Source organism: Saimiri boliviensis, chromosome 2 (genome assembly GCF_048565385.1).
Source record: "Saimiri boliviensis isolate mSaiBol1 chromosome 2, mSaiBol1.pri, whole genome shotgun sequence".
NCBI classification, from domain to species: domain Eukaryota; kingdom Metazoa; phylum Chordata; class Mammalia; order Primates; family Cebidae; genus Saimiri; species Saimiri boliviensis.
In genome coordinates this window covers 84,780,567-84,795,295 of record NC_133450.1, presented here as the reverse complement: position 1 = coordinate 84,795,295, position 14,729 = coordinate 84,780,567, and the positions used below count along the sequence as shown (strand labels likewise).

The 14,729-nt window shown below is 37.7% G+C and overlaps 1 protein-coding gene across 10 annotated transcripts in view; it reads right to left on the bottom strand.

Moving 5' to 3' along the window:
• Positions 1 to 14,729, bottom strand: part of TCF12 (transcription factor 12) — a 370,294-nt gene that overhangs the window by 32,734 nt on the left and 322,831 nt on the right. For 5 of the 10 annotated variants that reach the window (XM_039468699.2, XM_039468695.2, XM_039468696.2 and 2 more), the window contains 4 exons: positions 13,568 to 13,646; positions 4,540 to 4,613; positions 3,474 to 3,545; positions 2,509 to 2,715 (listed from right to left, as the gene is read on the bottom strand). In XM_039468699.2, coding sequence (XP_039324633.1) covers positions 2,509 to 2,715; positions 3,474 to 3,545; positions 4,540 to 4,613; positions 13,568 to 13,646 — 432 coding nt within the window. The remainder of the gene's footprint in view (positions 1 to 2,508; positions 2,716 to 3,473; positions 3,546 to 4,539; positions 4,614 to 13,567; positions 13,647 to 14,729) is intronic. The other 5 variants (XM_039468700.2, XM_039468697.2, XM_039468698.2 and 2 more) reach the window with 1 other exon arrangement.

The following is a 14,729-nucleotide window of genomic DNA, read 5'->3' as shown; positions in this document are numbered from 1 at the left end:
TGATAAGACAGAGTCTTCCTCAACAACATGGCTAAGACTCAGCTGGGATAGTCAGTGGCAGACTAATCTTCATTCCATCCTTTGCTCTTTTTGCTGAAGCTGAGAACTGAGGACTCAACAGCTAAAAGGCTTACCTACTTCAGGACAGGAGATAAATGCTGACTCACCTAACAAGTGTCAGATTTTGTCAGCTATTAACTTTATGTTTTGACGCTAATCCTGGCAAGATACATCTGATCTCTACTGCTAAAAGTACTAGTGATTGTGTCTGGATGAGATGAAGATAGCAGATGACTTCTGGCAGATTTTTCACAGCTCTGTGCCCGCTGAGAAGGTGATAAGGACTGAAGAGAAGGCCGTGACAGACACACTGAGCAGCAGCTTGCGCTAGCTGCTGTGGCACTGATGTTGCTGCTCAAACTAAGCCAGACTCACCTCATGTCTCAGGTGACCATTTTTTCTAGATTATTTGAGACTTTTTTTCTTTCTAAGAATATCTTTGGCAGACCTTTTGCTGTTGTTCCGAAGTGGGCAGCACATTCCTTCAGCATAGAGTTGGAGCTACTTTCTCAGCTGTAAGTTTTAGGGTGACATCCAATGAAAGAGTTTTTCCCTCTACCAGTCCTTCTAAAATGCACTAGGTTTCTATGTGGTTTTGGAGGACTGCATTTTGATAAGTCTCCTTTCCTATTATGGAATATCTAAAATAGGTTAAAAAAAAAAACAACAAAAACTCAGCTTTCTCAAGACAGAATTTATGTCTTATGCAAACTCCGAACTAGGAAAAGCCAAATATATATGAAATACCGTAGCAGGTAAGTTGGAATAGGAGCCGTAAGGTAGTAAAAGTTAAGAATTAAAAAATCATTAAGAGGTAAGGAATAAAAACTACAAATGTTGCTGCTGAGGCTAACTTAAGATTCAAGTACATTGATTTTTAAGTCATGCTTCTAAATAAGGATAAATAGTATTTCAACACATTATTAACAATTAGTTATTCTGCATTTATATTTGTAAAAAGTATCTTTTATTATACCAGTAAAATAATTTCATTACTACTACCAAAAGTGGTAACAATACCCTCTCATATTTTTTCTTTCTTTCTTTTTTTTTGTCTTTTTTGTGAGACAGGGTTTCGCTCTGTTGCGTAGGCTGGAGTGCAGTAGCACAAACATGGCTCACTGTAGCCTCAACCTCCTGGGATCAAGAGATCCTCCCACCTAGGATGTAGCTGGGACCACACCACATGCCACTGTGCCAGGCTAACTTTTTTGATTTTTTGTAGAGACAGGGTTCTCTCTTTGTTGCCCAGGTTGGTCTTGGAATTCCAAGCAATTCTCCCGCCTTGGCTTCCCAAAGTGCTCGGATTACTGGTGAGAGCCATCTGACATTCCCCCATTTTACTAGTTTAGTAACTCATAAATGTTTTGACACTACTAGCTTATCAATAGCAACAAAAAGAACTTCTTTTAAAAGGAGGCTGATTTTTAAGATTTCCTAACACACACACACACACACACACACACACACACACACACACACACGGCATCTAATGTTAGCCATGCTGGTGAAAATACAGTTTTCAGAAAATAAGCAGCCTTGTGTGTTGTTTACTACAGAGGCTCCAAAATGGGTATAAATGGTTATATGATATGGGCGAAAATCTGAAACCAATCCTCTTACAAAACATAAGCTTTCATTGGGGCACCTAATTATTCTGATGATAGATAAGTTTTAGCCTTCATCATATGGCTTAAAGCTAAAAATCTGTTTCAGAGAAGAACATTTCAGAGCATGCAATGAGCCGTAAAAACCATGCCATAACCATGCAAACACATGGTACAAGTTTAAAATAGCAGGTTCCAAATGAACATTTCTTTAAAAGATAATTTGGATAAAAAATAATTTAAGGTGGCAAACACAGAATTTTTGATGTGTATGGCTGTAGAAGTCTACCTTTTTCCCCACTCTAAAAAATTACCGTGTTTTTTAAGATGGGCAACGTTCTTAAAAATTCTCTTTCTAGATTAATCTAAAATTGTTTACTTTATTACTAAAGTTATAGCCATTCTTACAACTACCTCCCCCATAATTTTGGAATAAAGTTTAAATTTGGACCTGCATAAATTATAGTCTCACATTCTTTCTACCATTGAAGGCTGGTCTAAATTATAATAAACAACTTTTCTAGATTAAAATTCTTGCTGTTCAGATTTCCTATGCACTATTTCAAGGCAAAAACTGTTCTGTCAATTATTACACATCTGGGAAAAAAACCAAGTTTAAGCTAAAAATGATCTTTGTAGAAAGCTTCTGCTTTTTGCACAAGGTCACAAGAAGATTTTACAGACTAATACTTAGCCAATACTCTACTGCCAAAGATAGTAAGGAAAATTCTGGAAAGTCAGTCTTTGCCTTTCAGAAAGATCCTCTTCCCAAAGATTAATTAAAAACACTTAGGACAAGAATATTCAGGGTTTATTACAAAAAAGATGAGCGCGATTTTACCATCGAAGCTGATCGACTGCTTGCAACAAGGCTTGATCCTCCGTAGTTTGAATTGAGGCTTCCAATTGGTGCATTATGGGATGGTCCCAATAAACTGTGTATGTCACTGTGACCAGCAGGCAAACTGGTGGAAGGTCCCACAGCATGGTTCCGCAGCACATGGATTGCATCATCCAGTCTGTCTAAACGATCCTCCATTCGAGACTGCTGTATGGATTGAAAAAAACATGGAGGTTATTGCTGGCATCTGTTAGATTCATTAACTGCTATGCTTCCTATTATGTGATATGGAAGACAGCAAGTGAAATGCAATATCAAGCAGCTTCAAAAGCAACTACCTGAACTACAAATCAACAAAAATAGAAAGGCTATCTGTACGTAGACTATGCTAAATTTTCAAAGTGTCAGAAACAAATCACTGCTTTATAAAATGAACTTGCCAAACTACCATGAGGTTATTTCTTTTAGCTTCTATAAAAGATGAAGGATACTATGTCAATAAGCAATTACAGTTGCTAAAAAACAAAATAAAGGACAACCTATACTTTAATACTGATCTTTGAATGATGGCAATTTGGGGAAGGGACCTCACATCCAGTAAGTTTAAGTTCTAATTTTGTCTGAAGTATATAAAGCACATGTATCTTATATGGTGAACACATCCAGATACGTTCTTTGACAAAACTAAATAAATGGTATTGTCTGTCTGCAGATACACACATGCCCCATACACAAACATATTAGAATTTTAAAAATCAAAAGCACATGCCAGTAGAGCTGTTTTAAAAAGAATCACTTTCAACAACATAAGAGACAAAAATCCATTCCTATATACCGTGATAAAAACTGAAATAGTCAATTGTCTGATTTTTAAAGACTGGAGTCTGTACAGGGTAAAGATTTTAAATGAATAATGGGAAGTATAACTGAAACACAAAAAAGGCACCATCTAAAAGAAATAGTACCTCACAGACATCCTTTAAGAAGGACATTGCATCTTGCAAATGCTCGTGAAGTTGCTGCTCAACTCGATTTTTCTGGCAAAGTCAAGACAGAACAGGAGGCAAAGCACAGGTTAAGATTAACTCCAAAAGAGATGAGGAAATAGCTGATACGCATGTAAGCATAACATGTTAGTAAAGTTAACGCAAAGACCTGAGAGATCTATTTTATTAAGATATGAAAAGGCTTGGATTCAACAGGGAAGTTACAAGGTTAGCATCTAAACAGCACACACTGCTTATAATTGCTTGTGAAATACATGAGAAGCAAATGTTCCTTCAATTTAAAATGTTCTGTTAGTCACTGAAAAAGAATGTTTCTTTTTGCAACCTGGAATTACGAATGAGAGCATGACTTAGCATTCCATCAAATCATCCTTATTTTGTTTTTAGGATACCATGTAATTCTGGGTTACAAATATAAGTATACAAAATCAACAGTAGTCAACATTCTCCCACAAATTCTTTACCCTCAAGTGTTTACATGCTTCCTTTACTGCCTTGTAGGTTAAATAATGTTTTGCTTGTATGATTTGCACAATACACTCTTTTTTTCCCATAAGAAAACACGGGAAATAACACTTTCATAACAGAAACAACTGGTGTTCACTTAAAATTTAATGGAAATGTAATAAACCACACATAGTATTATCACATGAGAGAGTAAAATACAACCATTTTGCATTAAATTTTCTTGCTTTTACTTGTCTTTTTAAAAAAAGTTTCCCTTTATATGTAGACATTAAAAGTATAGAAAGATTAAGCCCTAGCTTTGTCAAAGAAACAAAAATCGTCATAACACGATTTTAACATCAACTGTCCTGACACCAGAAGCCTGATGTCCCAAAGAACAGATGGCAAAAGGCATAGCCAGTGTGTCTTATATTGTTAACTGAATCAGGCCATTTGTTAGCAAAGAATTCATGTGCAATGCTAGCCTACTGTTTCTTTGTTGTTATGCCAGATTTACTAAAAACAAACAAACTCTAAGCTATCAGATAAAATTGATGTATAAGAGGCTCTTTCTTACCAGGGAGTGGAGTGAGTTTTCATAGCTTGGGGATGAAGGTGCTTGCCCTCCAGATCTGGGCCACTGACTGGTACCTGTTAAAACCCAAAAGCACCCACACATCTGAGTTAACTCAGTAATCCTGATAATGTTGTGAAGGAAAGGGTATAGATACTGAATAACTAAATAAAGATACATGAATATTTTTGCTCAGCCTTCATCAGAACATTGGCTACTAATAAGCCCAATACATTTTTGAAAACCTTTCATTAACAAAAAACAATGTAGGGATCTAAGAAAACAGAAAACAAAAAAACAACAACCCTGCAATTTAAAATACAGCTACCTTTATGTCTGCACATTCTTTACACTTTGTCCATGTGCCTATATATCTTGAGAAAATGCACTTACAATGTACATACTTTTAAAACTCTGCCCCCTCCCTCTAGCACTGCACAGACACTTTGATAATCTGATTAATGACATTAATATTCCCCTGATTCTCTACACTTAATTATTATTATTTTTTTTTGAGATGGAGTCTGGCTCTGTTGTCCAGGCTGCAGTGCAGTTGCACAACCTCAGCTCACTGCAACCTCCACCTCTTGGGTTCAAGTGATTCTCCAGCCTAAGCTTCCCAAGTAGCTGGGATTACAGGTGTGAACACCATGCCTGGCTAATTTTTATATTTTTAGTAGAGATGGGGTTTCACCATGTTGGCTAGTCTCGTCTTGAACTCCTGGCCTGAAGTGATCTGCTCGCCTCAGCCTCCCAAAATGCAGTGGCATGAGCCACTGTGCCTAGCTGGCGTTTTTTGTTTGTTTGTTTGTTTTTAGATGGAGTCTCACTGTCGTCCAGGCTGGAGTGAAGTGGCATAACCTTGGCTCACTGCAACCTCCGCCTTCTGAGTTCAAGCTATTCTCCTGCCTCTGCCTCCCAAGTAGCTGGGATTACAAGCGTGTGCCACCAGGCTGGCTAATTTTTTTCTTTTTTGAGATTGCATCTAACTCTGTTGCCCAGGCTGGAGTGCAAATAGCACGATCTTGACTCACTGCAGCCTTTGCCTCCCAGATTCAAGTAATTCTCCTGCCTCAGCCTCCCACGTAGCTGGAATTACAGGCAGGCACCACCAGGCCAAACAAATTTTTGTATTTTTAGTAGAGACGTGGTTTCATCATGTTGACCAGGCTGGTCTTAACTCCTAACTTCAGGTCCACCTGCCTCAGTATCCCAAGGTGTAATTTTTGTATTTTTAGTAGAGATGAGGTTTCATCATGTTGGCCAGGTTGGTCTTGAACTTCTTACCTTAAGTGACCCGCCTGCCTTAGCCTCTCAAAGTGGTGGATTACAAGCATGAGCCACTGTGCCTGGCTTCTACACCTAATTTGCTTAGCTACTATTATTTCACTGCTAGACATTTTGGTTGTTATCAATTGGCCATTATGAATAGTGATACAGTAAACATTACTCTGTTTCCTTCCCCTACCCCAGGGAAAAGGGTATGTCTTGAGGATAAGTAGCAATTCTGAATCACAGGGTATAAATGTGTTAACATAAGGCCAAATTGCCTTACTAAGGGATAATATTAACGGATGGTGCTTTCATTAATACACAGATGAATACATTTCACATGACTGTAAATGAACTTGGGGGTCATCTGTTAAAATATGTCCCAAAGTAGTATATGCCAGAAACATTAATTTAAAAAAAGTATAAAAACTACTGTTAGTGTTTATTCTCTGATGTTAGAAAAGTAGGAACATAATTTTAAAAATGAAGATAGAAAAAGAAAAGACACAAGTTCAGAGTGTAAACACAAAAAGAAATAAGGAAAAAATAAAATGAAATAATTCATCCATATGTTAGGGAGAAGGCAATGTTTTAATGGTCTTGCCAAAATTCTCCTTTTTCCTTTTTAAAAGGAAAAAGACAAAAACAAATAATCAAAATCTTCATCATTTCATGATTGTGCATCTGAAAATGAGTCATTTACAGAAAATGAGTCATTTACAGAAAATAATAAAGACCATTAAAGTAAACATATATTTCTGTTTTTAATAAAAGCTTCAGTGACAAACAATTTGAATTATATAAGAAATCAAAGTTGGAAGTTGAAAGTTTAATTTATCTCACACTAGAGGCTTTTGTTGCAGGTCAACTTGCCATATTTAGGAAGCTAACTGATACTACTACAACTAACTGTAGTGTCATACTTTATCTCAGAAAAAAAAAAAAAACTTGAGGTATATACAACTATACAATCTATTTCAATGAAACTAGACTTAGTCATTTTAGCTGAGTAAGACTATTTAATTATGGAACAATGTAGTGATTGTCTTCATCAATCACATACATTTTCCAGGTTGAAAAGCTGGATACAGATTCTTCATAACCTGATTAGATTTCATAATTAATTATATGCAAATTATGATTACATATACTTTAAATACTAAAATTGTGAGAAAAAATACATACTTCAGTTAACTATTTTTTTTTTTTTTACTTATAAGCAAATCATAAACAAATTATTTTGGGGATCGTTAAAGGCCTCCTGCTAGACATACAAATGTAATCATAAATCAACTACAAACAAATTATGGACAATCTGAAATTGCTTCTGTTTCAAGAAGCCTGTGGGCTAATTTCATTTTACTTTATTATATATATATTTTTGAGACACAGTTTCACTCTTGTTGCCCAGGCTGGAGTGCAGTGGCGTGATCTCGGCTCACCGCAACCTCTGCCTCCTAGGTTCAATCGATTCTCTGGTCTCAGCCTCCTGAGGAGCTAGGATTACAGGCATACCCCACCTCCCCCAGCTAATTTTTTATATTTTTAGTAGAGATGAGGTTTCTCCATGTTAGTCAGGCTTGTCTCAAACTCCAACCTCAGGTGAGCCTCCCTCCTTAGCCTCCCAAAGTGCTAGGATTACAGGCATAAGCCACCGTGCTCAGCCTAATTTTATAATTAAAAAGGAGAACTGATCAATCAGAAACCACGGTAACTGATTATATTAAAACTGTATATAAAAACAAGCATCCAACACCTTACTGCCGATTTCAGGGCATTACTGCTATACTGCTACACTGATGCAGAATTATGAATTTTAGGTGACCAGGTTAATCATAATCTGTTTTGAAAAGCATCCTTAATTATTAAAAAAGAATTTATCTTAATGTTTATAATATTTTACTTTACAATCACTTTGTTCTAGACCTCCCTTAAGCCCCCATGATTAGGAGCCTAATCATCAAATTACTTAACTTTTTGTGCAATACTAACACAAGTTTTATGTCCAAAAGTCTCAGAATGGTCAGCACGCACCTGTGCTTTTGCAAAACAGGCAGTTTTTATGATTCTTCACTAGCTTAATGTTGAGGAATCAGATGTCACACTAAATTACTTGGGTAATAAATCATCTAGATAATTTCTGGTGCAATTAAAAAAACTATAAAGGTCTGTACAATGTGTAATTCATTAAACTGGAAAAAAATATACTAACACTTACACTTATTTTGTTTTTATTACAGATTGGGCTGTTCTAGTATAACACACTTGGTTAAAGCATGCTGAAGTCAGGTAACTGACTTAACACCAGACAATCTGACAGATAGTAAAAATAAGCAGCTCAATGATTAAACTAGCTGAAACTGAGAATTTCTCTCTCCTTTTTATTTTTTTCTGTGAATGCTCTGAAGATTACTACAGAGTACTACAATTATTAAACTTTCATTCATTTATATTCCAGAAGGAGGTAATGAAAGGCAAAGGATGACTCTGTCTGCCTCCCAAGCTCCCTTAGTAAACCTATTCTCTTACTGCAAATGCTCATCTTTTCCTAAATAACAACTGTAGTAAACAGCCATTCCTCTCTTCTATCTTGTGGCCGGAGGACGCTGATTTTGATCACAAGGGGTGTGGGAGGTGGGTCTATCCTTTCCTAATATGAACCAGGAGAGAGCAATTCTATTCTTAACCCCATGGACAAATCCAGATGCTAAGATACACATGGTGGCATTATTTCTGTTGCAAGCAACTGCATTAGGCCCAGTGATGGCCAATAAGACACAAGGGGAAATCTGTTTAAGAAACTTCTAGAAAAGGATCCTTAAAATAATTTAAAAAGACTCTTAAAAGAAAGACATGGGATGCTGAACTTGTATTGGAAGAGGCGAGTCTGGTCGTCTGGTCTCAAAATGGAGGTAAAACTGCTGCCTGGTGGCCCCCAGCCCAACTCCGGCCGTTGCCCCCACCATGGAGGGGGGTGGGGGTGTAGAGGAGGGCCATGATTCCAAGGAACCAGAGCATTTGAGGAAACTTTTTATTGGTGGTCTGAGCTTTGAAACTACAGATGATAGTTTAAGAGACATTTTGAGAAATGGGGCACATTCACAGATTGTGTGATAATAAGACCCCAAACAAAACGTTCCATAGTTTAAGAGACATTTTGAGAAACGGGGCACATTCACAGATTGTGTGGTAATAAGACCCCAAACAAAACGTTCCAGGGTCTTTGGTTTTATGACTTACTCTTGTGTTGAAGAGGTAGATGCAGCAAGGTGTGCTAGACCACACAAGGCTGATGGGTGTTTAGTGGAACCAGACAGCTGTAAGTCTGGTGCCCATCTAACAGTGAAGAAAATTTCTGTTGGTGTATTAAATAAGATACAGAATAATTTAACTTGAGAGACTACTTTTGAAAACTATGGCAAGATTCAAACCACAGAAGTTATGGAAGACAGGCAGAGTAAAAAAAGAGAGGATCTGCTTTTCTAAGTTTTGATGATCATATTACAGTTGATAAAATTGTTGTTCAGAAATACCACACTATTAATGGGCAGAACTGTGAAGTTAAAAAGGCCCTTTCTAAACAAGAGATGCAGTCTGCTGAATGACAAAGAAGTCACAGAAGTGGATTGGGCAATTTTATTGTGGAGGAAACTTTGGAGGTGGTAGAGGTAATTTTGGCCATGGTGGAAACTTTGGTGGTAGAGATGATGGCAGCAGAGGTAGTTATGGAATAGGTGATGGTGGCAATTGTGGCAGTGGTCCTGGTTATAGCAGTAGAGGGGGCTATGATGGTGATGGACCAAAGATATGGTGATGGTGGTAGAGGATATAATGGTTACAATGAAGGAGGAAATTATGGCGGTGGTAACTATGGTGGTGGTGGGAACTATAATTATTTTGGAAATTACAGTGAACGACAGCAACCAAATTATGGACCCATCAAAGGGGGCAGTTTTGGTGGAAGAAGCTCAGACATTCCCTATAATGTTCAAAGTGATGGATATGGTAGCAGAAGGTTCTAAAAACAGCAGAAGAGGGCTATAGTTCTTAGCCGGAGAGAGGAGGAGGAGGAGTCAGGAAAGCTGTAGGTTACTTTGAAACAGTTGTCCCAAATACATCAGAGAAACTCTAAAAATCTGCCACAGAAGGAGCTATGATCCATAGTCAGAAAAGTTACCACAGCTTTAACAGAAAACCCTACTTGTTCAGGACTGTCATAGCCAGTTTGCAAAAAGTGCAGCTACTGACTAATGCAATATATTGTCAATTAGATGTGCACTCCTGAGGTCTTTTATCTGTTGTAGCTTTGTCTTTTTCTTTTCATTACATCAGGTATATTGCCCTGTAAATTATGGTAGTGGTACCGGTAGTAGAAAATTAAGGATTTTTTCATTTAAAAAAAAATAAAAAAGAGTCCTTTTTTTTCATCTATTGGAAATGTCTGCCATGTAGTACCTTGAACTGCTATCTTGCTACCACTCTGAGGAATAACTGCAAAGTAGAGTAGGAGCCCTGACATAGGGGGCCAGGACCTTGCCACTCAAGATAATAAATCCTCTTATTGTTCGGTCTAGTTGAGACAAATTTTCTTTTTGTTTTAGCCTAAACCATCCTAATACAAGATTTGATAAATTTCCTCCTAAGCACTCTCTATGTAGAAATATATGCTCTTGACCTGAAGTTTCCAAGGAAAACATTGCAGATTTAAAGAATGATGGCCTTAGAAGCTGCTTATGTGGCTCTGCACCTGTGTATCTATCCTTAAAAGACCTATGCTAAGTCTAACTGATGTTTAAAAGCATAAGGAATAGAGCAAGTGTAGAGAACATATAGTGGGTAGAATTTTTTATTCTAGATAAGAGGCCACTGCCACACAAGACGCAAAACAATTTCCACATATTATATAGGAGCTTTGGTTTGCTCTATTCTTTTCCTTTTTCCTTTGACAGTGAATATTTTATCACATAGTGCTTTCCTTTCTTCTATCTCATCTCTGCCCTGCTATGAGTAGGTAGGGTGTGGGTGTATGTGGGTGTGGGTGCGTGTGTGTGTATGTGCCTCTGTGCGTACAGTTAAGAATCATATATAAAGAAGGGAGAGATGCACATGCCTAAAACCAGTCTTTGATTTGCTGTTTCAACACAAATATGAATATTTTTCTTTAATTATGACTGCTGAATTGAAAAAGCCTTCATTACACAATTCAACAGTCCAGATTTTCATCAACAACCTGAATTAAAGAAAAAAACGGAGCATCACCCACTAAATATCAAATAAAGATGGAGGAAGAAATGTGAGATTTTAACTTGTGACCCCTATTCTTTGGAAAAGGTCTAACTCCCTGATTCTGCATTTCACTGATGACCCTTCATAAATGCTGTACTCTGCCATGGCCTGCGTTCCTACTCAGTGTTAATTAAAACCAAAGCATACTTTGGCAGCTATCTTACTAGACAGACAAGAAGAGGTAGTGGGAAAGCTGATATGGATACCTCAGGTGAGAAAGTGAAACAAGGTGTGGCAAAAATGACATTAATAATTTTAGTAAAACTGTGCAAAGAGGGTGAGTAGGGTTAGATAAGGCGTCCCCAAACTATGGCCGGCCCGCGGGCCACATGTGGCCCCCTGAGGCCATTTATCCGCCCCCCCCCCCCCGCTGCGCTTCAGGAAGGGCACCTCTTTCACTGGTGGTCAGTGAGAGGAGCACAGTATGTGGCAGCCCTCCAACGGTCTGAGGGACAGTGAACTGGCCCCCTGTGTAAAAAGTTTGGGGACGCCTGGGTTAGAGTTACATCACTCTTTCTGTAATTTCAGCTCTGCTAAACAACAACTTTAAGTCAATGGGTCTTTCATAGTCTTGTCTATGTAAGGAACAGCTGTTTAACTTCTACTAGACAGCTGAAGCCCTGATGTCTGAGAGAGTGGCTGAACCTGCTAATAGCCGAAAGCAGCTGCCAGCAGTTCATCATCCCCACACCACAATGCTTCTTAGCAGAGCCACAAGGCTAATACACAAAGTACAGGTGATGGCCAGGGCCACAATGCGAAAAGGCTTAACAACAACAACAAAACACAAAACTACATGGACTTAACTAACAGCCTGATAAGGAAATCAGAATTATTTCTGAGGTCAACTGCTGTTGGAGGAATATGATAACTTTACCCAGTGGCCTAACATCTTTTCTTCAAAACAACCTAATACATTTTTCCATCATCAAGGTTCTTCTCCAAACACTGCTCAGAAAAATATAGTTCGAGTTTTAAAATTACATGTTAAAAGATATTAAACATTTTTATATGTTATATTTATGCCTAAGAAATAAAAAATTCCCATTTACAATAACACCAATCATGTCTCAACAAGTTTATACTGGAGGACAGTATTTAGAACTTGTCTACACTAATGTGCAAAATTTTAAAAATAAATGTGGGTCTGGCGCAGTGGCTCATGCCTGTAATCCCAGCACTTTGGGAGGATGAGGCAGGCGAATCACTTGAGGTCAGGAGTTCTAGACCAGCCTGGCCAACATGGTGAACTCTGTCTCTACCAAAAAAAAAAAAAAAAAAAAAAAAAAAAAAATTAGCCACTGTGGTTGGTGTGCACCTGTAATCCCAGGTACTGGGGAAGCTGATGCAGGAGAATCCCTTGAACCTAGGAGATGGAGGTAGCAGTAAGCCTGGGCAACAGAGCAAGACTCCATCTCAAACAAAACAGTGAACCACTTATCTCCACTCACAATATTAATTCACCTTCTCAGACAGTTCTTTTCCTTAGCAGAAAAACTACATCATTTCCAACAATTTTTATATCTATGTGAAATAATAACTTAGTTGAGCTAAAAATAAAAACAGACTATCTAGCAGAAATATCTATTCATCTTTGAATCTTACTTGTAGTGCATGGCAAGTATGGAGAACAAGGAAGAAAGAAGTTACATGTATTTTAAATAGGTTAATCTTGTTTATTTTACATGCTATCTTATAAAAACATTTTTTTGGGGGGGCGGGTATGGTGTCTGACATCTGTAATCCCAGGATTTTTAAGGGCCAAGGTGGGAGGATTGCTTGAGCTCAGGAGTTCAAGACCAGCCTGCGCAACACAATGAAACCCAGTCTCTACAAAGGTAAAAAATGAGCTTGGCATGGTGGCATACACCTGTAGTCCCAGCTACTCAGGAGGTTGAAGTGGAAGGATCATTTGAGCCCAGGAGTTGGAGGCTACAGTGAGCTGTGATCATACCACTGCACTCCAGCCTGAGCAACAGAGTAAGACTCTGTCTCTAAAAAAATTAAAATTTTTGATTTCATGATTTCTCCATACTTTACCTTCATTCCAATTGCCTGGTCCTATTTTTATCCTTTTGTAACTACTGCTTAGAAATGATCACAAATTACATTAAGAATCAGGGAAGATACTAATAAATAATTCAAAACAAGCAAATATTTCAATTTTCTAAATGAATTCAAGAGGAAGGTTCTCGTTACATGCTTGCTTGCTTGCTTTTTTTTTTTTTTTAAAGATGGAGTTTCACCATGTTGGTCAGGCTTGTCTTGAACTTCCCGACCTCAGGTGATCCACTCACCTTGGCCTCCAAAGTGTTTGGATTACAGGCATGAGCCACCACGCCTGGCCACATGCTTTCTTACAGTCAAAATCTATGTAAGTTTTTCACAAATTTTTATTTGTTGAGAAATAAATGACCTAGAAATATTTCCAAGTAGCCCCACACATGTTAGAAGTAGTTAAACAGAAGCCTACCTGTGAGAGGTGAAGGTGATCCAACTGGTGTTGATGGATTTGATGGAAAACTACTGCTGGTATGGTCAGGAGAATAAATCTAACCAGAGAACAAGAAATATACATGTATCAATAAGTGACAAGATCACATACACAAATCCATTTACATGGAGTTATTTTTATAATCTAGCTGTCATCCCTAAGACTTCAGAGTGAAAAAATTTCTCATCAAGTTTTGGACTCTTTCATCATACAGAAAGCTTAGTTTTAAAAATATGATTAAAAAGTATATATATTCTAATATGAGAGGAATAAAACAAATCATATGTATTTATTATTCTAGGGGAAAATAAAGTTTTTAATTGGTAGAACAGAAAAATGAGAAGTATCTATAAAGTTAACCAATCTGACAATCTTTAAAATATATTGTCTAAATAAGTGGTATCCTTTAAAAATAATCACCTCAGGCCGGGTGCGGTGGCTCAAGCCTGTAATCCCAGCACTTTGGGAGGCCGAGGTGGGTGGATCATGAGGTCAAGAGATCGAGACCATCCTGGTCATCATGGTGAAACCCAGTCTCTACTAAAAATACAAAAAATTAGCTGGGCATGGTGGTGCGTGCCTGTAATCCCAGCTACTCAGGAGGCTGAGGCAGGAGAATTGCCTGAACCCAGGAGGCGGAGGTTGCGGTGAGCTGAGATCGCGCCACTGCACTCCAGCCTGGGTAACAAGAGCAAAACTCTGTCTCAAAAAAAACAAAAACAAAAACAAAAACAAAATCATCTCAGAAAACTGTTAGTACTATCTTTTGGAATGGTCTTTAAGGATGGTTTAAAAGCTGAACAAAGAAAATAATCTTTTTGATAGTCACCCCTTATTTCTTGTTTAAAAGTTACTCAGTTTGAGCAACCACATTTTTGCCAATTTTAGCTCCAAATGATTCACTGTTATAAAAAAATTAAAACTTATTCTCAGAAGATACTTTGTCACCCTTGAAGAAAGTGAAAAAATCCTGATATGGTTCAAAAATTGTTTCCAAGATGATTTGTGAACTTCAAATCCTAACAGGTCTTCTTTGAAGAGGATAAATTATCGGGATACATAAATTTCGGTATTCTATAGAAGCTTAAAGTTTTGTTGCAATACTTTACATGTATTTCATACTGCCAAAAATAAATGGTGA